At 33.2% G+C, this 26,918-nt stretch overlaps 2 protein-coding genes and 2 long non-coding RNA genes across 4 annotated transcripts; 3 read left to right on the top strand and 1 right to left on the bottom strand.

Moving 5' to 3' along the window:
* The first annotated feature begins 4,525 nt into the window (after positions 1-4,525).
* Positions 4,526-8,495, top strand: LOC142605631 (subtilisin-like protease SBT4.15). Its single transcript, XM_075777061.1, has 10 exons — positions 4,526-4,606; positions 4,712-4,800; positions 5,032-5,129; positions 5,240-5,383; positions 5,574-5,679; positions 5,981-6,488; positions 7,125-7,225; positions 7,341-7,559; positions 8,064-8,175; positions 8,277-8,495. The coding sequence occupies exons 1-10, from the start codon at positions 4,532-4,534 to the stop codon at positions 8,493-8,495; spliced, it is 1,671 nt and encodes a 556-aa protein (XP_075633176.1). The 5' UTR covers positions 4,526-4,531.
* Positions 8,496-9,150: 655 nt separating this feature from the next.
* LOC142606410 (subtilisin-like protease SBT4.15) lies at positions 9,151-9,693 on the top strand. Its single transcript, XM_075777767.1, has one exon. The coding sequence runs from the start codon at positions 9,151-9,153 to the stop codon at positions 9,691-9,693; it is 543 nt and encodes a 180-aa protein (XP_075633882.1).
* Positions 9,694-18,019: 8,326 nt separating this feature from the next.
* LOC142607922 (uncharacterized) lies at positions 18,020-22,808 on the top strand. Its single transcript, XR_012839394.1, has 3 exons — positions 18,020-18,037; positions 20,406-20,516; positions 21,770-22,808. It is a non-coding gene; the product is annotated as an uncharacterized LOC142607922 (long non-coding RNA).
* LOC142607923 (uncharacterized) lies at positions 18,452-25,287 on the bottom strand. The gene is made up of 3 exons (XR_012839395.1): positions 25,062-25,287; positions 23,703-23,769; positions 18,452-18,741 (listed from the first exon to the last, which is right to left on the bottom strand). It is a non-coding gene; the product is annotated as an uncharacterized LOC142607923 (long non-coding RNA).
* Between the last annotated feature and the right edge of the window lie 1,631 nt (positions 25,288-26,918).

Genomic DNA, 26,918 nt, shown 5'->3' with positions numbered 1-26,918 from the left:
TTAGGTAAATTATTTTAGATCTAGGTTAACACAAGTAAATCATATCATTGAAACAGTGCGAAAAATAAAAAACACAACGATATGATAACCCAAGAAAACCAAACCAATAAAAAACCTAAGGAGGATTTAACCTAGCTATTCTCAAGGTAAAACAAATCCACTAAGAAAGAATTGAAGTTTTACAATAGTGATTTAGACCACTAACATCCTATTGCTACCTCAAGTAGAAAACTTACTACCACGACCACGTGACAGATCCGAGTCCACAGACTACTTCTTTCTCAGATCCACAACATCCACAAGTATACCACTTGTTTTTCTTTAAGCTCTTTATGTAGCAACTAAAACGATTACCAAGCTCTCGACATCAATCTCGATCTTGATAACCCTTAGTGTGTATGAAGGCAAACACCTCTAGATCTCACAAGAGATTCACACACACAGCATAAACAACAACTACAAAATGTAGCTAGGATTTTTCCTTTTATACTTAAGGCAAAATATAAAACCCTACACGTCATATGAGTTTGGGCTAAGTTGGAAATTTTGAAGAAAAACATTCTGCACGAGTTTCGATCAATCGAGTCTAATTTTCAATCGATCAAGCCTTGTAGAAATTGAACAATAATTTTTTGCAATTACTTGATTCTAACTTTACACATACATCACTTTGAGCAGCCTAAATTTAGACTAAACGTTTTGATCATGGTTTGCTAACATATAAAAATTGAAGTTCTAATACATTAGTTTCTAATTTCTTAAAACCTAACAATATATATATATATATATATAATTTAGGATCAACTCTATGTTACTTTTAATCTCTAACTTCTATTTATTTTTATTAGTTTAACTCTTAAACTCAACGTGACAAAGTGAGAATAGGGATAGAGTTTCCAATCTTTTATTTATTTTTTTTTATAGAATTGAATGTGGTTAAGAAAAAAAATAAAAGAGAAATATTTTATAACTTAAAATTTAGGATTTAAAAACTTAATAATTTTACTTAAATATGTAAAAAATAGTGTTGGATAACTAGAAATTCTTTTAATTATGGAATAATTTATTTAAAAAATTTACATGATGGGATAATTTAATAAAAATTACATGAACAGTATTTGGGCCAAAATGGACTTTTACCCATTTTTCACAAACTTTTCAGTAAAATGTCTCATGTCTGAAACTAATTAGGAAAATGCCCTTATTTTGAAACTCGATTTTCTAAAAATCGAGTTTTAAATGTATAACTCGATTTTTAGAATATCGAGTTATAACAAACGTGGACTTAGAAATTGTTTTTCTGAAACTCGAGTTCCACTTGAATTTTTTCAAGGAACTTGAGCTCCATGAACTTGAGTACTTCACATGCAACTCGGTTCCAGAATTTTTTTTTTTGAAATTTTCAATTCACTATAACTTGATTGTCCAAAAATCGAGTTTTAAACAAGGGCATTTCTCTAAATAGTTTCAGAAATAGGGCAAAATGCTGGATATATATATATATATATATATATATATATATATATATTTTTTTTTTTTTTTTAAAAGGGCAAAAGCCCATTTTCTCCCGGTATTTGTTTTTGTTTTCTTTTGCTTTTTGAGAAGGTGAAGAAAAAAAAAAGATTTTGAAAGCAAGTTTCTATCTTGAAAAAGAGATTTAAAGGAAAAAAAAAGGGTAGGTTATCATTTTTCGATATGAGTGATTGTAATAAATTTGAATTTTGGCAATGATTTAGTGGACAAAGAGGAATTCTTATTTTTATAAGTTGAGTTAGTGGAAGAGTAGTCCTTTTTTTGTAAGCACTGTTTTAAATAGAGTTAGATATACATTTTTATTAGGTTGTTCTTAATTTTTGTCCCAGCTTAAATATAGAGTGTAAAGGGTATTTTTAAACTATATAAAAGTCCAATCTAAGAAAAGAAATTTTATGGAGAATCTTTTGACCTTATTGATCCTATTCTCAAAACACTTGTAGGAGAAATCATTGATTATTGGATGAGATATTATTTACCTTGAAGAATATTCTAGATCAAAGAGGCGAATCATGTTATAGATAGTATAGAATCTACACACACACACACAAAGGTTTTTCCAATAAAAGAAAAGGTAGGTTTTTTCATTAAAAAAATGTAAGTCTTAACATGTCTAAAAATATGCAAGTCAATTTAAAAATCTATTATTATTATTATTGGTATACATTAAATACACTTTAATTTAATGAACTATGTATGATATAAGAATACTTAGAAGAAATAAAAATATATTAGTCAATTATGTAAATGTATTACATGTTTTTAGTAAAAATCTAGAGTGCCATTATTTGAAATTTGTGTTCAAATTTTTTCTAAACCAAAAATACAAGAGAGAGGGAGGATTTCAAAGTCAAGTCCCCTCTCCCTCCCTCCGCCCCTGAATGTACATAGTACACTAGGTGCTTATTTAATTTAATTTATTATCTTCTTCTAAATAAATTTAATTTATTGTCTTCCCACAACATATATTGACTTTCAGAACTCAAAAAGTCCAATTAACAACTACAACAACATTAATACTAAACAAATAAATAAATAAAAATTAGAATTTAAACGAATAAATGAATAAAAACTAGAATGTCAAAAATAGGGGCAAGGCACTAAGGCTTCCTAATTGCTTCGATCTCAAATTCTGTAAAAATAAAATTTAAGTAAATTTTTTTATATAATGGGTACAAACTTGATATTGGTATGATATCTAAAGGAAAATTATCAAGATTCCATAAATAAATTTTAAAAAAAGGGGCAAATTTCATTAGCATATCCTGAGGTTTGAGCTAATACCGACTAGCTCTAAAACTTCTCAAATTGACTAATTAAGTCCTTAGTACCTAAACAGCTAAACACGCTGACTCTCTTCTCTCTCATACCTCTCTCTCCAATACCTCAATTCTGATTACAGGGCTTCTAGCATGTGGATAGTGGATCACACCTTACTCGGTGGACATGCATGTAGAGCAATGGTTGGAACTGTCCTTGCCTTTTGGTCTTTGCTTTGACTTTTTTGCTTTTTTTTTCCCCCTGTGCTGGGTCTCAGATCATCACACACATAAAGCCTCACATCAAAATCCAATTTTGAAGAATGCCTAGTTGGTTTTTGCATTCAAAGACATGAAAACTCACACACAAATCATTGGTTTTAAATTTCTTTTTTCCACTAAACAACCGAAAAGTAGAGACACCTTAAATAAAATTGTTTCTTTTCAATTTTCTCAGGATATTCAATTGATTCTTGCATTCAAACACAATGAATCATTGATTTTAATTTTAACACAAAAACCAAATAAATGTTCCAGAATAAAAGACCCTTCAAATTTTTTATTTTTATTTTTAGATATAGTATTTTTCTCAAGAACCCAGTTGATTTTTGCATTCGACCAAATAAATCAGTGATTTTTTTTCTTTATACACAAAAATTCAATAAATGTCCTAGAATCTGAGACCCAGTGAGGGAAAAACAACAAATTTGGGAGAGACAGACTAGGGAATTGAATTCGTGTGAGAATTGTTCTAAAGAGAAGAAATTGTAGCTACAGTCTACACAAATTGATAGAACTTTGAAAATTTGGGGTAACAAAAGTATAAACAAGAAAAAAAATTTTCTAAAATTGAGAAGTAATTTATAGGCCTGAATGGAACCCCAAAAAATTTCAAAGGAAGAGGCTAAAAAACTGACTTGGTATTGCTGGAGAGAGAGATATCTTTGGATTTATTTCAATGAGAATTACTTTCCTCTTTCTCTTTTTTCTGAGTGAGAGAGAAGACTGTCCAAGAGAAGAGAAAGAGAAGTAACGGCGTGTTCAACCGTATAGGACTGTTAGCTTAAGGGACTTGATTGGTTAATTTTGAGAAGTTTTGGACTTTGTTGGTATTAGCCTAAATCTCAAAGCATGTTAATGAAATTTACCCTAAAAAGAATTTTTAAAAAAAATGATAGTGTAAATTCGGATGGAGGGGAAGGGAGAGGGCTGCAGAAGTTTAATTAAGTAATCACATGAGAGACGTACACGTGATCTGCTGGAGTGTGATACACCTCTCTACACATTGACTAAATTAGACTAGGTATAAATAAAGTTGTTAAATTTATATTTCAGCCTCCTAATAACAAACGGCTAGTTTAGGAGTTAGTTTAAAAACTAAATTTGGTTATTACTACTTATATATAATAACAGACACTTAATTTGTACATTTCTTTTTTAATTTTGAGGAATTGTACATTGTTTAATTAATTCAATAGAGAAGGGACTTCTCTAAGATAAATTTAGCAGGTGGCCAAGCTAATTATAATGAAGTTACACCTAATTAAACACCTCTTCTTGGAATAGGTTTTTGCAAAAATCTAACTATAAATTGGAAAAAGTCAAAGGCTACATTTTGGTCACACATGAGATAAACTAGGGATGTTTAAAGAAAAAAATCTGACTATAAATATAGGGACAAGAGAGAAAGCCAGAGAAGTACGCATACAATGGAAGAATCAAAAATGGTTCCAATTTGTATGCTCACTCTCTTCCTTCTGGCTACGCAGCTTCATTGGTCATTCACTCATGGTTCTAGTGACCAAGTTAGAAAGGTGAATAAATTTTTATAATTTGTATGAACACAGTTATTAAGTATATTATTTAAATTTTATAATTTCCATTCACTAATCATATATTTATTTTTCATTATCACATAGGCGTACATTGTGTATTTGGGAGAGGCACCGCGGTTAAGAAGCAATGCTGTTGTTCATCAACACAACTTGCTTTCTTCAGTAATTAAAGAGTAAGTTGGATGATAAAGTAGGGTTAGCTCATACATGGGTCAACGATTTGGTGGTAGGGGAGGGTTCCATAATGGTTAGCAACTAATCAATATGTATAGCATTAGGCTATTCTATGCATATAAAATTAGTTTTTAGGATATAATCCATACATGATATGAACTCACAGCTAGAATGCAACAAATTGTAACATTTGCTAGACAATTAAACCATCAAGTACTTTCATTTTTCAGTGAGAGTATTGCCCGACAAGCTAGAATACATAGCTACACCAAGAGTTTTAATGCATTTGCAGCAAACCTATTGCCAGATGAAGTTCAAAAACTAAAAGGTGCACACTAAAAACATCATGTTACACAACATTTTCTTCCTTTCTTTATCTTTTTTGCTCTTAAGGTGGTTGTCTTATGTAATTTATATATGTATATGTATCCTCTACAGAGAACAAAAATGTGGTGTCAGTATTTCCTAGCAGAGTACGGAAACTTCATACAACAAGATCATGGGATTACTTAAAAATGCCTCTCTCAGTGAAGAGAAATCTTAAAATTGAAAGTAATATTATTGTTGGAGTATTAGATACAGGTAATAAATTAAGACTTCTCAAAGAGTTTTGACTTTCTCTTCGTTACATGGAAAAAATTTCTTAACTTTCTTGATCTTTCCTTTTTCCTCCCCTTATTTTTTGGCAATTTATATGGATGCTAAAGAGCTTTGACTTTCTCCTTGTTACATGGGGAAATTTTGATAACTCTCTTAATCTTTAATTTTTTAGGAGTTTATATGGGTGCTCCAAGTTTTAACGACAAAGGACTAGGACCGCCTCCGTCAAAATGGAAGGGTAGATGCCAAGTAGTAGGCAACTTTACCGGCTGCAACAAGTAAACAATCTCAATCTCTCTCCTTGATTGTGACCAACCACAAAATATTATGCCTAGCAACACAATATTTGAATTTGCAACCTTCTTTTTTGCAATAGTTAATTCGATGGTGCACCATAAAAGTATGTCTAGTTGATTCTGAGAGTGACATTATTCCAATCATAACAAATCTTATCAACAATTTTAAAAAGAAAATATTATGTTTTTAACATTACTCCAGATGAAAATTAATTTTGAATACTACTTCTCTACATGCACGGATCTCTCATTTAATTTCCAAGCAATTCACCCTTTTATGCAGCAAGGTAATAGGTGCAACTTTCTACAACAACGACCCCAATTCTCCCCAAAGAAATCCATCCCCACTAGATGATGATGGCCACGGCTCTCACACTTCATCCACCATAGCAGGTGCCACGGTAGCAGGCGCAAGTTTGTACGGTTTAGGCAAAGGCACAGCTCGAGGTGGGGTTCCATCAGCACGCATTGCAATGTACAAGGTGTGTTGGGCCAGAGGTTGCAGTGATATTGACCTTCTAGCTGGATTGGATGATGCCATTGATGACGGAATTGACGTGCTATCAATATCTATCGGTGGGGCTGGAAATAGCTTCTTTGACGATCCCATTGCGATCGGTGCCTTTCATGCAATGAAGAAGGGGATTCTCACAGCATGTTCAGCGGGAAATAGCGGCCCATATGTGTATACAGTGCAGAACGCAGCTCCTTGGATAATGACGGTTGGTGCTTCTAGCTTGGATATGGAGTTTAGGACTCCAATTAAACTTGGAAATGGCAAGGAAAATGCTGTAAGTCGCTTCTTTCTTTTTGGGACGGTTTACAAAGTTTTGATACCGTTGAAATTTTAAATGATATAGCACTAGATTTATGATATTTAATCTATCCAAAAATATGAAAATATTTCAAAATGGAGATTATCCTAAAGCAACTTGGGGCATCAAATATGATATCCTTGCTTAGTAAAGGAGTGCTTCCATCTAGGAAAATGATTATTTTCCATTTCACTTGAAACAGATGGAAATCATTTCATAGTTAAGATTTTAATTTTTTTTATCTAACCATGTATAGAGTGTTACAATATTAAGATCTCAAATGGGGATGATCCTATATAAAACAATTTGTCTCATTTAGAATGTCACAATATTTAGTAAAGGAGTGCTTCCATCTAGGAAAATGATTATTTTCCATTTCACTTGAAACAGATGGAAAACATTTCATAGTTAAGATTTTAATTTTTTTGATCTAACCATGTAGAGAGTGTTACAATATTAAGATCTCAAATGGGGATGATCCTATATAAAACAATTTGTCTCATTTAGAATGTCACAATATTTAGTAAAGGAGTGCTTCCATCTAGGAACATGATGCCTTTTCATTTCACTTGATCATAATCACATTACATTTACTGGTGCATTGAATAACAGGGATTTTCCATCAACACATTCGCACCAAATAAGAAGCTGTACCCTATAACCAGCGCGGCAATAGCAGCCAGTAGTACTTTATCGCCAAATGTATCTCCCTGGTAATTAGAGAGCATTTTCTATTTCATGATTTATACTGTAATTGAAGATCACCTAACCTAATATATATTCAGAATATTAATATTAGTAGCACTAATCAATTAAAGAATTGGGCAGGGGTTGTAATGTAGGGTTGCTAGACCGGAAAAAGGTCAATGGAAAGATTGTGGTATGCAAAGAAGCAGCAAATGAAACTTACATCAAGTCTTTGGGTGGGATCGGGGTGTTGATATCTCTCATAGAGAAGACAGATACGAGCTTTACAGCTACCGTCCCTGAAGCCTATATTGATTCTAGTTTTGAGAACACAACTCTTACATATGTCAACTCAACCAAGTAAGTAAGAGGAATCAAATTTGTTATATAAAATGCCCCCCCACCCACCCCCCAATAGTGGGCGAGGAGAGTTGTCATTGATTAGGTTTTTCTTTTTTCTTTTTGTCATGACCAAATTAAACTATAATCTAGGCTCATACTAACACAAAGTTAGCATAGCTTTTACTTTTATACGTACCTTATTTACGGTTCATTATAACATGCAATTCTTCTATAAATCAAAAAATGGATTATGTTAACAAGCACCGTAGAGTGCCTGTTAACAATCAACTTTATGTCAGAATCTTTGTTAGCCATTCATTTTTATATTAGTATTTTGTTAGTTTTATAGGCTTTAGGGTTAGCTTTATACAATTTTTTCATTTATCCAATTTTTTAATTAATTGGACCCATATTATTTTAATCTTAACAAGCATTACACGGTGCTTGATGACATTTGCCTTAAATTACTTGATATATTAAACATTCTTTATGGATTTTTTTTTTCATTGGTAAAATATTCAGAGCCCCCCAAGCTGTCATATACCAGTCCAAAAGAATTCCCAATGCTGCTGCACCCTTTGTGGCTTCCTTTTCATCTCGAGGTCCGAACACGCAAAGTAGTGCAATACTCAAGGTAACCCTTTGCAATGATAGCCATTCTAGGCATAAATTTGTATGCTTTTTTTCTTAGCATATATAATAGTATGATGGTTTTAAATTATGTTTGATTTGCAGCCGGATATTGTGGCACCTGGGATAGATATACTTGCTGCTTACTCTAAACTTGTATCATTGACTGGGGATCCTGATGACAACCGGTTTGGTGTGTATAATATAATCTCTGGAACTTCAATGGCTTGCCCTCATGTGGCTGCTGCCGCTGCCTACGTCAAATCATTCCACCCTGACTGGTCTTCTTCTGCAATCAAATCGGCCCTAATGACAACTGGTTAGTCCCCTAAATCTCTACCATTTTAACTCATGATACGTTAAAGATTAGTGCCATTTTACAAGAACAGCCATTTGAATGGTGCCAATTAGAGGTTGTTAGTGTTTATTTCAAATTCTCCAAGGCCATCACATTGCTCATGGTTTACCAGCAATGTGGTTAATTTGCCAATTGGTTTAGACAAAATATTACCCATGTTAATATGTATCCAATGTCACGCGACAATCTGTAAACTTTTTGATTCAAAAATAAAATCTTAACTACGAAAAAAAATTTCTCCATGATTAATGGAGAGAATTACTTTCTAATAAGAAATGTTTGACATTTATATTATGAGTAATATTAGAGATATTACAAATTTTATTACATAACTCTTACAAACCTAAATGTCATTATTCACAAAAAAAAGTAATTTAAATATTTATTCATTAGTTATTGAAGTTCACCAATTGAAATCATATTGTCACTTTAGTTTGTAAGAAGTAAAGTTTATAATAATCTTAACATTTTTGTCTTCCTTCTATATAAACATATTGATCAAGATATCATCTCATATTTCCCTAAAATAACTTTAATAATATGAAAAAAAAAAAAAAAAAAAAAACGAGTCTTTTTGAGTGTTTTATAATGTATCTTTTTGATTGATGATCAGCAACTGAAATGAAAGTCAAGGATGGCCTTGCTGAGTTAGCCTATGGTGCTGGCCAAATTGACCCGACTAGCGCACTGCAGCCTGGTTTGATCTATGACTCGTCAACGTTGGACTACATCCGCTTCCTATGTAATGAGGGTTACACTGGGACAATTCTAAATTTGTTCACTGAAGATAACACCACTTGCTCAAGTGTCCCTAAATTTGGAGGATATGATTCCCTAAATTACCCAACATTGTATTATCAGTATGATGACCCTAACTCTACTATATCAGCCATCTATTATAGGACAGTTACAAATGTGGGCTTTAGAAATTCTATATACAAGGCAACTGTCACGGCACCGAAGAATCTCACGGTCACTGTTGTTCCAAACAAACTATCTTTTACTCAGTTGCACCAGAAAAAATCTTTCAAGGTTACGATAAAGGCGCCACCACAATTCCTCCAAACTTTCCAATATACCCATCGATCAGCATCATTGGAATGGAGTGATGGTAGACACAGAGTTAAGAGTCCCATATTGATTTCGCTATCTGCACCACGATAGGTGAAATTTCTTAGGCCTAATGTCTAATAATGCAGGTGTTCTGCTTCCCCCCCCCCCCCCCCCTCCCCCCCAAATGCATTTGTTATTTGTTATTCGATGGTTTTTATTTCAATGAAAAAGAAATAAACATACGAGTATTTGCTGTTTACCATTTTGTTGTGATATATAAACTAATTGATCGAAGAAACTAAATGAAATGGCCAGAAATATGTCATTGATGATGACCCTGACCTTATATGACAAAAGAGTGCTCTTACGAGAGCTCACTAGGTAACTCAATAGATCACTAAAAAGCAAAATAATTAATTATATCTCTCACAAACTACTCCTTGGCCGTTCATCCCAATAGAGCAATTTAGATTGCCATACTAGCATGACAACTCCCATCTTTACCTTGCTTACATAGTTGATCGCAGAAGTTTGGCACAAATCACCTTTAGCTTGGCCACTCAGTGCATAAAACTTGAAGCTCAAGTCTAGATGAGCAAAGCAATCCCCTTGTGTGATCCCATAATCATGAACACGTGAATCTTTCTTGGTTATAGGCACATGTTACTTTGATCTTGAAATTTCCTTCAACCTCAACTTGTATCGAGTTAGTGTCGTGAAGCCTTGTGATTGCAACACTTGGTATTATTTGATATACACCCTTCAATAACATTAAAAGACATCAACATTGTTCGCATATCAAAATGCACTCATCCACATACTCTCTCTCTCTCTCTCTCTCTCTCTCTCTCTGAATCGGGTCGGTGACTGGGCTCCCATCTTTTGTATTTTACAGAAAATATAATACTTAAAGAGAGAAGTTTGTAGGTGGATGAGTGCATTTTGATTGGTGAAGCTTAGTGATGTGGCCTGATATTATTGGAGGGTGTAAATAGGGAGATGTACACAGTACACCAGTTCCTTATTTAATTTATTATCTTCTTCTAAACTACCTTGTGTTGTGTGCATGCATTGATCTTTCCATAATAGATATTTACTTTCAGAAGTTAATAACAATAACAATAATAATAAATAAATATATAAATAAAAACTAGGATGTAAAAAATAGTGGTAAGGCTAATATCACTAATCTCAAATTCTGTGGAGTAAAGTTTTTGTAATGGGTACAAACTTGATATTGGTATGATATCTGAAGGAAAATGATCAAGATTCCAAAAAAAAAAAAAAAAAAAATCAAAAGAATGGTTCTGTCAGTTTGGATGGAGGGGGAAGAGAGAGGGGGCTATAGAAGTTACACTAGGTAGCTTGTCAATAAAGCGTGCGATGCATGAAAAATCTATTAAATATGAGTTAGAAGAGTGTTCCAATCACAAATACAATCTTCTCTTTTTTTTACACAATTTTCATAGTCTGCCAAACTCTGCCTCAGGCTTGAATTCAATATAATTTCATTTAGTTGAATTCGAATAAATGTATTTGTTTCCTATGTTAAGGCTACTTTGTTACTGTTAGTGTGCATTTCTAACAATTACCATGTTGTATTTTTAAAATTTGTCTATATCTGCCTTTATCCCATAACATTTACCACAAACTATATGATACATGTTAAAAAACATATAATTCATTGACCAAACATCCATTTAGCAAAGAAGAAAACAGGACCAAAAATCCAGAAAAAATCTATAATCATATGGGCAATCCAAGTATTTCAGCAATACAAATATTCACTCACCTAAAACCAATTCGAAAACCTTTTTCAAAACCCAAGCCCGTTCTTTTATTCAATATCATAAAGGTTGAGTGTTATTTCTGTTATGAAGAGTTTATTACAATCATATTACACTTCTAAGCTAAGCTGCTCGAGTAACAGACAGTTTGTTAGCCTTAACCATTTATGCTAACTACCTAACTCTAAAAATCAGACACGTGCTGGATATAGTACTAGATATAATGAGAACACGCCTAATTAACAATGGCAGCAACTGGTAAGGCAAAAACTTTTGCAAACCTGCCAGCCAATTTTTGAAAATCAATTAGTCCATGAAAGAATGATACCAAAAATCAAATAATTTACAATATAAATGTTTAAAAACCTAAGAATAAGTTTATCAAAAAGAAAAATAAAATAAGGACCACAAAAAAAAAAAAAAAATACCCAATTGAAATTAGAAGGAAAAGTTTCATGTACCTAGCATATATCTTATCAATCGCAAGTTCATGTTGTCTTTCCCACATTGCCTCTTGCATTTGCACATCCTTCTCAATACTCATTCTAAACTTGAAACAGAAGAAAGTTTTCAAAATTATTGCAGTCAAGCCAATAGCAATTGTTTTGTGGAAAAAAAAAAAAAGCAAAAAAACAAAAAGAAGCTAAACACTATGCTGGAACGGAACGAAATTCAGAACATTGTGCTGGATAATCAACCACTAATGGCTAACCTAGGCACTTTCTAAAGGGTAAGGGAGAGAATATTTTATTCAATTCAAAAACATATCAACACTAAAACCATCACCTATCCATGCATCTATACATTTAAGATTACAAAATTTGTTCAGTGAGAGAAAGAGTATAAACTTTGAGAAGAAGAAATCTCACATTTATATTATAGGGAACTTGCTTTTTTATTTTTCATCATGTGGTAAAGAAAGTACTAAGAAGAGCACTGGGATTAATAGGGTAAAAAAAAAAAAAGGCTACTAACCACTATGATTAGTACTATATGTAACATTGATGCAATGATTTAATCCAATGATGAGATTGGGGTGTGGAGATTAACGGGATTCTATGGCAACCCTGAAACACATAAGAGAATACAGTCACGGGAGCTATTAAAATGTCTAGGGCAACAGATTGACAAACCATAGGTGTGCATATATAGGAGATTTCAATGAAATTCTAAGTGTCAATGAGAAGGAAGGGGTGGGTGGACCGGTTTAGTAGACAAATTACGAATTTTAGAGATTGTTTAGAAAGTATGGGGCTGAGAGACTTGGGCTAAACAGGATCTTGGTTTACTTCAGCCGTGGATAGGAGGGATTATGGACGCATTAAAGAAAGAGTTAATAGACCTCTGGTCACAACGAAGTGGCGAAGGAAGTTCCCTAGAGCAAGGCTGTTTCATCTAGCAAATTTGGCCTCTGACCACTGTCTTATTGTTGAGATTAGACTTGCCCACACAAAAAACTAAAGGAACTGCCAAACTTTTTTGATTTAAACCTATGTGGCTTAAACATGATCAGAGCGAGGAGGTTGTAAAGGAGGTGTGGGAGGCGGGGATGCACATGGGAGGGGGCAAATCCAATTGAAGGTTGTTTGGAGAATTGCAGGGCTGCCTTAACAAGATGGAACTCACGGGTCTTTGGACACATGGGGCAGAACATATAACGTATGCAAAAGGAATTGCAAACATTGGAGGTACATGTTGTTGGTCTCTCAAACCAAGAGCAGATAGGAGAGACAAGAAACTAATTGAACCAATTGAAATTATATGTGATGGAGGAAGATATGTGGCATCAGAGATCACATAGTTGTTGGGCATAATTTAGGGATAAAAATACTCGCTGCTTTCATGAGCAAGCATCAAGTAGGAAACAGAAGAATACATGTCACACCTCAAACCCAAAAAGGTTTAAAGCATGAAAAACCAAGCCTTCGAGAGAACCTGTATGAGATTTTTTTTTTTTTCATTTACGAAGTAAATAAATATATGGATTTCTCCACAATACAAGTCAAAGCTCTATGACACATTTACAAGCAATACATACTACAAATCATGTGTCTCCCAAAACACTTAACAATCCAATGCTCCAAATAAAATAAACACAAGCCACAATCCTCTCTAAGGTATGCAACCTCAACAAAAATCTAGGCCTACAACACCCTAGGCTAACAGACCTCAAGTATCCAACCTCCAATAGAATTAATTATGATTTCTTTGAACTTTGTAAGATTGAGTCATCAACCATGAATGGCCCAAGTCTCCCAATTTAATATAGCACTCCAATCACCACCAATAATTAAGCTCCATGCTCGATGTGTAGCTAATTTATCTGAAAAACTATTGCAGATTGGGATAAGCTAAAGCTCAGTAAGTAGCATAATTAATGGGGGTAGGGGAAATGCAAGTTTCATGATTATAAACAATTTACAAAACATGTTTTAGTTTGGAAAATTGCTAACTGAATACTGCAAGATCTCTTTCAATAATAATGTAACAGTTTCTCAAAGTAATACCATGAAACTATATATTATAATCTGTGAGCACTAACAATATAATCTCCAAAGCCATAAAATCTAACATACGATAATTTTATCACAAATATACTATACTACCACATAGACTGGTCAGGGGATCCACCCATTCACAACTGGCATGATATTGTCCTCTCTGGTATGCAGACTCTTGGCCCCATGGACAGCAACCTCACACATACCCTCAAGGTTTTTCTTTCCCTCCATAGGCAGCAGAGAGAGCGCGTCAAATAGGACCTCTCTTGCATATGGTCTTTTAGCCCCATGGGTAGCAGCCTCACCCACATACAATCAAGGAACCTCTTCCCCCCATGGGTAGCAAGGAAGAATGCGTCATCCAAAGTGAAAGGGCACTGACCTTGATTTGATTCCATTGTCACAAAGACTACGAAAACCAAATCGGGTGATCACCAGGAAATCACACATGGCATAGGGTTAAAACCACATAAAGCTCACAGTATACATTTCCTTTCAAATACAGTTTATATCCAGGTAGTTTCAGAAAAACACTACAAAAAAACTGGCCTATTGTGGCGGGTGCGAAAACTGCCACTATAGGTCACCTATTGCGGCGCTTTTTCGGCCCACCGCTGTACATGAGATCTATTGCGGCAGGTCAATGGCCCGCTGCAATAGACCTAGTATATTGCGGCGTACTATTGCGGCGGGTGCAAAAACTGCCGCTATATGTCGCCTATTGCGACGCATTTTTGGCCCGCCGCAGTAGATGAGATCTATTGCGGCGTTTTTTGTGACCGCCGCTATAGGTAAAGTTTTTGTATAAAATTAAGTTTTTGTAGTTTACAATAACGCATAAAAGATGAATTTTGAACCCAACCTTATATTTCGTTATTCGATGTGAATTTTGACAAATCTACCGTTAGATTACATTATATTCATATAGTTTTCATGCTTAAAAAATTTCAAAGTGATCAAGAATTAATAGTCACATCATCAATCAATTGTTTAAATTCAAGTTTTTGTAATTGAAAAGAACACATAAAGGATGAATTTAAAGATCAAATGGTAAATTACATCCGATTGACATCAAAATTGGCATGCATGTTAAGAACATATAGAAAATATGATCCAACGGTTGAATTTTCAAAATATGAATTCAATAATAAGTTATTGGTTGGTGTAACATTTTTTAGAGTTACATCAAGCGTAACTTGAACCCAACCCTATATTTCGCAATTCGATGTGAATTTTGATAAATCTACCGTTAGATTACATTATCTTCATATAGTTTTCATGCTTAAAAAATTTCAAGGCGATCAAAGATTAATAGTCATGTCATCAATCAATTGTTTAAATTCAAGTTTTTGTAATTGAAAATAATGCATAAAAGGATGAGTTTAAAGATCAAAAGGTAAATTACATCCGATTGGCATCAAAATTGGCATGTATGTTAAGAACATATAGAAAATGTGATCCAACGGTTGGATTTTCAAAATATGAATTCAACAATAAGTTATTAGTTGGTGTAACATTTTTTAGAGTTACATCAAGCGTAACTTGAATCCAACCCTATATTTCGTAATTCAATGTGAATTTTGAAAAATCTACCGTTAGATTACATTATCTTCATATAGTTTTCGTGCTTAAAAAATTTTAAGGTGATCAAAGATTAATAGTCATGTCATCAATCAATTGTTTAAATTTAAGTTTTTGTAGTTTAAAATAACGTATAAAAGATGAGTTTAAAGATCAAATGGTAAATTACATCCGATTGGCATTAAAATTGGCATGCATGTTAAGAACATATAGAAAATGAGATCCAACGGTTGGATTTTCAGAAAATGAATTCAACAATAAGTTATTGGTTGGTGTAACATTTTTTAGAGTTACATCAAGCGTAACTTGAACCCAATCCTATATTTCGTAATTCGATGTGAATTTTGACAAAAATACCGTTAGATTACATTATCTTCATATAGTTTTCATGCTTAAAAAATTTCAAGGTGATTAAAGATTAATAGTCATGTCATCAATCAATTGTTTAAATTCAAGTTTTTGTAATTGAAAATAATGCATAAAGGATGGGTTCAAAGATCAAAAGGTAAATTACATCCAATTGGCATCAAAATTGGCATGCATGTTAAGAACATATAGAAAATGTGATCCAACGGTTGGATTTTCAAAATATGAATTCAACAATAAGTTATTGGTTGGTGTAACATTTTTTAGAGTTACATTAAGCGTAACTTGAACCCAACCCTATATTTCGTAATTCGATGTGAATTTTGACAAATCTATCGTTAGATTACATTATCTTCATATAGTTTTCATGCTTAAGAAATTTCAAGGTGATCAAAGATTAATAGTCATGTCATCAATCAATTGTTTAAATTCAAGTTTTTGTAATTAAAAATAACGCATAAAGGATGAGTTTGAAGATCAAATGGTGAATTAAATCTGATTGGCATAAAAATTGGCATGTATGTTAAGAAAATATAGAAAATGTGATCCAGCGGTTGGATTTTCAAAATATGAATTCAACAATAAGTTATTGGTTGGTGTAACATTTTTTATAGTTACATCAAGCGTAACTTGAACTCAACCCTATATTTCGTAATTCGATGTGAATTTTGACAAATCTACCGTTAGATTACATTATCTTCATATAGTTTTCATGCTTAAAAAATTTCAAGGTAATTAAAGATTAATAGTCATGTCATTAATCAATTGTTTAAATTCAAGTTTTTGTAATTAAAATAACGCATAAAGGATGAGTTTAAAGATCAAATAGATGAGTTTGAAACCATCCTATCCAATATATTAAATTAGTTTGAAGTATTAAATTAAATTAAATTTTGTTAAATTGAATTATTGAAAAATATTTTTATTAATTAATATATTTTATTTTATTAATTTGTAGTGTTAAATTATATTTTATTAATTTTAAGTATTATATTAAATCTTATTAATTATTAAATTATACTCAATTAATTGTAGTATTAAAATATATTTACATAATTGGAGGTATTAATTATATATTTATTAATTAGTAAATTATATTTTATTAACAATTGTAGTATTAAATTTTATTTTAGTAATTTGAAGTATTAAATTATATATTAGTTAATTTGTAGGATTAAATTATAGACATATACAAGTTACGTGTAACTTACGTGTAACTGATGTAAGGATATATTTCTCAAAATATTTTGTCAACCTATATGCACCTGAAACTTAATTTGTAGCATAATAATATTAAAATTTGAAGTTAAATTATATAACTAAGCTTATATTATATATATATATATATATATATATATATATTACTTACAAAATTTTAGGACTAAGAATAATTATTACGTCAAGAATATAAACTTCTATTATCAAATTTTTTTATAATTTTTTAAAGGTAATAACAACGTTGCCACAAATGGGTTGATTGAAACATTAGGTATTAAATTATGTTCTTATCAAAAAGGTATAAGAAAGAAAAAAAAAAGAAAAAAAAGAAAAAAAGAGCATGTCACTCTTTAGGAAAGAAAAAGAAAAAAGAAAAGTAGAAAACAAAGGAGGATCAGCACAAAAAAAAAATAAAAAATAAAAAATAATTAGAATTCAAAAAAAAAGATCAACGGATAAAAACAAAACATTAAGAAAGATCAACGGATAAAAACAAAAGGCAAAAGTTCGGGTTTTTTTACCCTATCAAATTTTCAGCCGCCCACTCTCTCTTCCTCATCCTCACCTTTGGGTCTCTCTCTCCCTCGCTTCGACAGCTCTCTCTTCCTCCCTCAGCCTCGCCTTGCCTCGCCTCGCCTCTCCCCTTCACCTAGCCGCACATCTCTCTCTCCCTCACCCTCGTATCTCCTGCTAGTATCGCCGCCGCCAGTGGTTTTTGGTATTTTTTCTTCTTAATATACAAACTGACCCCAAAACAAAGAGGGTATTTTTTCATTTTAGCTCACACACTCACCAGCCGCCCCACTCTCCTCTCCCACTCTCAATCTCACCCCCAGCCCAAGCTGTCACCGCTAGTATGTTCTGTAACTTCTGTCCTTTTTTTTTTTTGGGTGGATAAAATGGTCTGTTCTGTTCTATTCTTGCTTTCTCTTAAATTTTTTTTAATATATTGTATTCATTCTGAGATGTTTGTTTCATATGAATCCCATTTGCCAATCAAAGGTATGTTCTCTAAATTTTTTTTTTCCAAAACTCATCAATTTTTTATTTTGTTGATTCATATTATTTTTGTACCCAAACTGAGGCCCTGTATTCATCAAAGAGGGGCTTTGTTGATTCATATTATTAAAAAAAAAAAAAGATTAAATACGTTGATTCGCTAGCAAATTTGTAGAGGACCCGGAAATTTTCCGGGTCGGATCATTTTTTTTTTCTTTTCGAATATTTAGTAAAAGAATACAGGGAATACATCACCTTTCTACCCAAGCAATTTGTGGTAGAAACTAATAGCAAACTCTTGAACTTTGAGGATCCTTCACTCACTATCATACTTTTTTAGTCATATAAGCACCTAATTTGATTTTTTGCATTCCTAACTTTTAGAATTCTGTGGAAGTATGTTGTTTTGGGCCCAGCACTAGCAGTACTTAAACCTATGAAACAATGAAGCTTCTCCTTATCTTTCAGTAATAGTGCCTGCTGACCTGGGAGGAGAAGTCTTCTATGTACATCCTCTAGATCCTCTCTAGCTTTTTGGAGTTTTAATGGAAGACTCAACATTAAGCAACTTCATCTTCCTGCACAATCTAAACATGGGAACACCATTAATTTCTTTGCTCCAAACAGCTCTAATTATTTGCTTATGCTCCCTATTCCCTACTCCCTTAGTTGCTGTTTGCTTTTTGGTGCAAGAAACTTAGGATGATCTGTCCAGAAATCAAAGAACTTGAATGGCATAACTGATGACATTATAAGCAGAAGCATAGTTTCAACCCTGGTTTGGGGAAGATAGTCAAACCAATAACAATTAAGAAACACTTCTAGCCACTGAAATCCTTGACAAAACTCATCCTCAAACAAAAAAGATTTCTAACCCCAAATCTCTCCCCTGCACCCCTTACATTGTTTAAAATCACCACCAAGAACCCAGGGCTTCTTGCACAAGACATTTCGGGTTACATAAATCAAACCACAGTAGGCTTCTAGTATCTCCATTATTAGAACCATAAATGAAAGAAGCAGAAAAAGACCGATGAAACATATACAAGACCGATGAAAACACACACCAAAAATTAAAATTTGAAAAGAGAATCTAAAATGCTCTGAAATTCACATGAAATGGAATAGAACCATGATGCAATCCTCAATCACTCTATTTAGAGTACCAGATTTCTAAAATCAACCCCATTAAAATTTGTATGGGTAGGAATAAAATAGACAATCCACCATTCTTTTTCAATCCAAACACTCCAGTATCTCAGTGTCTCACTATTTCTGTTAGCTCCAACATTATGACACCAATAATTTGAAGTACCCACCAACCTTTTACCACTTCAGCACCAAAAACCAAACACAAATATTATATTACCTCAAGATAGGTAAAAACTAAACCATTGAAGTTTGCAAAGATCCTCAATTGATACAAACCCACCACTATAAATCTTTATTACCCTCTTTGTTTTATTAGAAAAAGAAAAGGAAAAAAACGCTTAAAATTGTTATCTTTGTTATTTTGTGATTTTCTTTATACCCTTTTTGTATTTGTTTTCGATTGAGTTCCATTTATGTTTTAATTTTTTATAAGGAATGTTGGGGAATACTTAACCCTTATTGATGCTTTGGTTTTGTCTCCTTATTATTAATTTCATATCATTGCTTTCTTTTGAGAATTATTGTGGGGGTATCTACTTCAATCTATGTTATAGATTGTGTTTGAAAACTGATCACGGTGAAAATCATGTAACATTGTAGTATCCGCTGAATTATTAATTCTACTATTTTCATTATTCTATTTTTTATTTGTTATGAATGACACAGTTGGTTTCATTGGGTTGAGAGAGACCTACAGATGATCTCCTATTGATTATTGTATCATAAAATTTTAGCATTGCAAAAGTGAATTTTTTTGAATAATTTAATGATGTAAGATCTACATGGTGCTTTTGTGGTCCTTTTATTTTTCTTAAGTAAATCAATCGATATGCTTGCATATTGCAGAATATTTTGAACAAAATTTTATGCAGTAGTATCTTGGGGGGGGGGGGGGGGGTGTGGAAAGAATACATCTTGGGGAGAATAAAAAAATGTCGAAGGAAATTTAGGTAGTTGGATGAGCAGCATTTGAATTTTTCTTGTCTTGCTCTGGATACAAAGCATTTTCAAGAAGTTGGGTTTTGGCTGCAAATCTAATCCTATATGTATCATCATGATAATATATCATATAATTGAATGGATTGGGTATATTATCCAGTGGTCTTGCTCTTGGTTGTAATGTGTAGGAGCTTTGTAAACATCACATGATTGAGTCTACAATCTTTGTAATATTAATTGCCAATGAGTCCCATTATTCTTGTATTTTAAAATTTTGAAGGCCATCCCTGATGAAGTGTGGGCTTGTGGACCTTCTGCAAGAGTCCTTGATTTGAGCAATAACTCTGTTCAAGATGTACCTGCTCAAGTTGGTTGTTTGAGTTCCATTCAAGTAAGCATCTTATTATTTGAGCAATAACTCTTGCATTCTTCTTATGTACTTTCATTATACCCCCTTGTTGCGTTTATGTCCCTTTGACTATATATGATTAAATTACCAAGCAATATATACAAAAGGATGGAACTTGCTGGATTTAAAGATTTGAGGTACTTTGTAACTTTATAATTGCTCGAATTTGATCTATTTATATTCATTTCAGCAACTAGTCTGCAAGGTTTTGTTTAGAAGGTCTAGTAATTAGTCTGGGTCAATTTTAAGCTGCAAGATGCTTATTCTTCTTTCTTTTTTTCATTTTTTTTTTTTCATTTTTTTTAATAAATGAAACTTACAAAAATTCCATACTAAATAATGTGGTAACTCTTTTAAAACACACCTAACACACGCTTCACCCCTGCATTTGGTATACATAATGAACTTTTGGTACGATTTATTAGCATGTATAACCGTGCTCACTTAAGCAGCCTTTCACCAGTCCCAAGTCTTAGCTTCACTAAACTAGCAAGATTGATTAGCTTCCCAGTTTTCTAAATCTCCAAGTGTTTCTTCTACCTAAATGATTGATTGGCATATTTTTAAGCACAAAACAATGACAAATTGCTTGATCCTTCTGGTACATTAGAATGATAACATGCCACACTTGTGTAAATACATCCTCCTTCAGCGTGAGGCCCAACAGTGTGTTGAAAGTTTGGAGGGAGCGTACCACATCAGCCATGTGAATGTGATAGCACCAAGGAATCATGCATCTTGCATGTTTTACATCTGTCACATTTCCCCACTTTTTTTTTGTTTGTATTGCAGAGCTAATCCTTTATTAATGACTCCTTATGTATATTTTTATTTGTTATATGTGGGTGTGTGTCTTGAGGGTGGTGGTGGGGTTGTGAAGGGGGTGCTCAATTATGTTTCTTTATTTGTTAAATTGGAAGTTTTGTGGTAGACAACTTGTTGAACTTGATTGCTTGGAACACACCTTGGTTAGTGTTTTATTTTCCTCCCTAAGAGCATTAGTATTGGGACTTGTATATGGTATATGTTGCCATATTTTAACATAAAAACACAAAAACAAGCATTACCTGGCCTCTCAATTGTAAATTGTTTTACAATTGTGCTATAGTAACCTCTTATATGTATGAGGGAACCGTAGCACAATTGTGCTACAATTGTGTTTTTTGTTTAATGGTGGTGGTTGAGTTTTTTTGTTTAATGTTGGAGGTGAGTTTTTTGTTTATTGTGATGTAAAGTCAAGGCAGGAGGAGAAGATAGATGAGCTCCAGGATGCAAAGTTAAGGCAAGAGGAGAAGATAGCCTTACAAAATATTCAAATAGCTAGCATCATACAATTTTTGAGGAGCAAGGGTTTCAATGACATTTGTGGCAGTGGGGGGGAGCTCATCTACTAACTAGAACACACCTTGGTTAGCATTTTATTTTTCTGCCTAATAAGCAATGTTTATTAACCTCTCATTGTCTTGGATATTTGTGGAATTTTGAGGTCTTACAAACATTTTTTGGTTGCAAATGGTTTAGGTCCTCTTGGATATTCTATAGATTTTCTTTATTTTGGACTGTTGAGGTACTATATTTCTTTGTCTCTATCTCTATTTGATTTTCGTTGTTTGGGTCATGTTTGTGTAGTATAGTTAGTTCTTGTTTCATTTGGTTATGTAATTTAGATAGCATAACTAGTTACGTTATTTAATTGGGTTTTCTATGGACATTTTCGGCATTGTCTTACTAATAGTTTCGGCTCTTTTTTTTTTTGGTACATCTTATCAGGGATATAGGTTTGCAATATAAATGGACTGAACTGTAAATCTTTTGTTGTTATCGGTAATTTCTCTAATCTTTTGTTGTTTTGGAGAACTTAAAGGAATAATGAACTTTGAAGCCATTAAAGGCATATTTGAATTCTTCTCTATAAATAGATCACTTAGTAGAGTTTTAGTATAAGCTTAGTGTTTGCCACACTAGTGATATTGAAGCTTTTAACATGTTGGGCAACGTATTCCTTGTATCAAACTTTATTTTTAAATTGGATTCATGATAGTAATGTCAATATATCAAATTTAGCTAAACTTTGGGCAATCTTGTGATTAGTTGTACAAGTAGTTGCTTCTTCCAATAGATACGGTATTTGATAATATATTTATATATTAATATTATGTTAGTTTGGAGACATTTGTGGTGCTGTTAATTACATTTGTGATATTGTGTTAGTAGAGCTAAAATTATTATAGGTTATTTGTAACAGGTCTGAATGAAAAGAAAAAAAGAAAAAGAAAAAAAAGAACCTATAGCGGCGGTCAATAAGCGCCACAATAGGTGCATATTTTATGTATTAAATGAAACTCTATAGCGGCACTTATCGCACGCCGCTAAAGGTACAAACATATTGCGGCTTTTTTACCCGCCGTTAAAAGTGCAATTACTCCGTTTTACTTGATTGCCTATAGTGGCACCATGTACCCGCCGCTAAAGGTAGACACCAATAGCGGCAGGCACAACCCACTGCTAAAAGTCATTTGACATGAATTTGAATGTTGTATGGCGGCGGTTTTATGCCCGTCGCAATAGACCAAAACCGCCGCTAAAAGGCGTATCCACAACGACGGGTTTTTGTACCGCCGCAATAGAGATACTGCGTCGCGACAAGGCTGGCGGGTAGAACCGCCGCAATAGCTCTCGCTGCAATAGGTGAAATGTACCTATAGCGGCGGTTTTTGGGGCTTTAGCGGCGGTTTTGGCCTGCCGCAGTAGGCCAGTTTTTTGTAGTGAAACCTTAAATAATCTAACTTCCACAAAGTTTGTAAGGTTTTCAACTTGATTCTTGTCAAAAAGATTTTTTTATCAATTTCCCACATAACAAGACAAGATAAGCATCTTAAATTTTCTAATATACCATAAAATCTATGATTTCCTTATCAAAGATTAAATAAAAGATGCTCATTTTTCCATATTAACAATTCATGCATTTTCCCAAATGCAATACCAAATATGATGCATTTTTATATATAATAATATATAATAGGGTCACAACACAACACTTTTAAGAAAACATATATCCATATATAATTTTCCAAAATGTGTTTGACCACTACATTATATATGAAACATGGTTATCTTAAAAAATATTCTATTAGGAAGCTACTTACCTCAAGAGACTAACCAATTTACCTCAATCGGGCACCACCACCTAAGCAAGCAATCCAATTACTAGGTCCATTACCAAGAATCTCGAAACCTAGAAACACAACGGTCAAGTCTATCAATAACAAGGCCTATCACAAAGTACCCTCAAACTTGTCTCCATAAATTGAAAATGGTCTACTAAAATCAAATCGATGGCCTAAAACCTAACTTGACTACCCCAAGGCACCAATTCCGAAGGGACATCAAACAAGCATCCAAGAACTCACAGTGCTGACACAACCAAAACATTTCAAATTCACTACCGTAATAATGTGCATCAAAAGATAATATAAAATACACATGAATCTCTTTGATTACTAAATAATATATATAAGCCAAGATAAAATCAACCGAGGTTTAGGATTAATTTCACAATTTCTCAACATTTTAGTCTTGCTTTCAGATTTAGTACATAGCAGGGCAGCCATTTTGTAAAAACCGTTTGATCTATGAAAAGTTATCCGATCAACTTGAAATTAAATAGGGATAAGCCGTTATATGTCTAGTATGTACCACCAAAAATTCAGCTTAAAATGATTTTTCTATAATTTATTAAAAATCATGCATTTCGGCTGACTCAAATCTATCATGACAGTTTTAGAAAATCGCTATAGTTGTAAGACTAGCACAATTTATTTGAGAATTTACTCACATTAAAATCACCAGATTTAATGCATATTAAAAATAAGGAATCAAACCCAAAATCTTATATAAACAACTAGTATTACAACCCATAACCTAAAATGACAACCATCACAACACAATTCAAAAAATTCAATCCCATGACTCATATAGGCAATTTATCAAACACTCGGCATGCAACAAGCATAATGTATATATCAATTAAACAATTTCATAGTTAATACCATCAACTATCTCATGTCAAAATCTTTCCCCAAAATGCAAGGAACTCACTTTCAAAAATAAATTCCAATCCTCAACATAAGTCAAAAACCATATGATTTCTCAAGAAACCCAACCCACATGGTTGCCAAACAAAACATCCAATTCACCTCATTAAATTAATAGCCTCCAAATAAACTCTTAAATGTCCCAACAACTCAATAAAACAACCCCCAAAACAAAACCCACAACATCAAAGCGCAATACATACAAAACAGGATAAATACCCATAGTAAAAACCAAATCATCCCATTAAAGCAAAAACCCACCAATGAACTGAAATTTTCGGATTTAAACAAAACAATTGCTACCCAAATCATCTTAACCCTCTAATCTTCCATTATTCACCAAAACCTATCAAGTATTCACCATCATAATCATTAAATAGCAAAACCCAAGGAATTTCATAGAAGAAATAGAGATAAAAGCTTAGGTTTTTACCTTGGGTTTAATCTCCACTTCAAAATCTCATGGAGTTTTAGCTACTAGGAAAACCAATAGAAACATAATCCTTCCTAATAGAGAGATTTCGACTAGAGAAGGGAAAGAAATGATGAAGGAGATGGGAGCTAGAGTGTGTTGTGTGTGTTTCGGTGGGTAGGTCAGATAGAAGGATAGAGAAATAGAGAGAAGAGGCAGCCGGTCAAGAGGGAGAGGGATTTTAACGTGAAATGAGGAAGAAAAGAGGGAGGGGGCTGACTTAAGTTGAAAAGCATAATTACCATTGTGCCCCAAAAATATCTTGAGTTTAATTACCACTACACCCTTAAGTTTCCTCCCATATTTCACCTAGCCCCATAAATCACTTAAGTATTCATAAGTCCTCCACAAAATAATTAACCACGCTGATTAAAAAAAATAAAGTCCAATTAGATATTATTTCTCTTCGGAAAAATTGCTTTAAAAATATTTGGGGTGTTACAATACAATCTTTTGCAGCTATTGCCAATATTATTGTAGGTACCATACATCACATGCAGTTGTTATGCCAGTTTGAAGTACGCCACACTTGGGAGAAGGAAATAAGGCAGTGCATGGATTAGCCAAGTATGCCCAATTTATGGATGATTTAGTAACATGGATGGAGGAAATTCCACCCATTATAAATTCTGAGACTGCTTCAGATGTAAACCAAAATTTCCAGTCATGAAGTAAATAGCTTCCACTAGATTTCCTATTAAAAAAAGAAAAAGAAAATGTAACATGCATGCTCACCAACTATATTTGAATATCTACCTTATCTACCACCGTCTAGATAATGATCAAGTTATTGATAAAGCTGTAGTTTCTGATGTTGCATGTTAACGTCTAAGACAATGATCAAGTTATTGGTAAAGCTATAGTTTCTTATGTTGCATGTTAAGTTCTAAGACAATGAAGATGAAAACTATCCAAGATGCAAACCAGTTTTCCATAATCATTTAATGGAACAATTTGAGGGGGGTTGATAAACCAAAGGTGAAAAAAAATTTTGGATTGAGAAACCAAGTAATATATATCTACCAAAACTCAAAATCCAAAGAAAAATAGAAAACTGAATTGCTGGTTTTCCAATGAGAGAAAGAATGAGAAAAGAAGGTGCTTGTGAAAGGGGAGATTGGTGGTGATTGTTGGACAGGCCTTGAAATTTCTTTGTTTCATGGTATCAGTATTGAGCTCAGGATCCAAAACCACAAACACAATCAAACTTAGCAGCTAAATCGATCCTCCAAATCAGACGACCACAAATAAAAAAGCTATGAAGTACAGAATTAGAAAACAAAAAGAGGTATGAGTGAACAACAAAAGCATAATTAGAATAAACATAACAGCCCAATATAAATAAAATACCAAAACAATTAATCTAGAAAGCTAACATACCTGCAAAGATTTCATCACGTTTGCAATTGATCATTTCATGCAATTCTTCCTTGTTCCAAGAGTTATTTTAGGATCACAATTTTTCACAGTTATCTTATGTTGTTGTGACTACCACATTAGAGTTGTGGCAAACACATTATCTTATTCCATTTGAATGGAAGAGTATAACATTGCACAATCAGGTTGGCCAAAAGATGTATTCGTGTGGCCCACCTGAGGAAGCAAAATATGCAACCCAAGCCAACCCTCAGTGTCACTACTAATCCTATTACTTGGCAAGACATGAAACTGCAAGATGATTGCCATGAGAACAATTCATTGGGCTAGGCTCATAGTTTAATTTGAAGCATCCTGAGTTGATTGGCCTTGGGGTTCTTAAATTCAAACTAATAGAGCTCATGTTTCCTAGAAATTTTAACAAACGTTTTCAGAACACAT

This window comes from Castanea sativa, chromosome 8 (assembly GCF_040712315.1).
Source record: "Castanea sativa cultivar Marrone di Chiusa Pesio chromosome 8, ASM4071231v1".
In the NCBI taxonomy this organism is placed as follows: Eukaryota; Viridiplantae; Streptophyta; class Magnoliopsida; order Fagales; family Fagaceae; genus Castanea; species Castanea sativa.
This window is presented reverse-complemented; position numbering and strand designations above follow the sequence as displayed.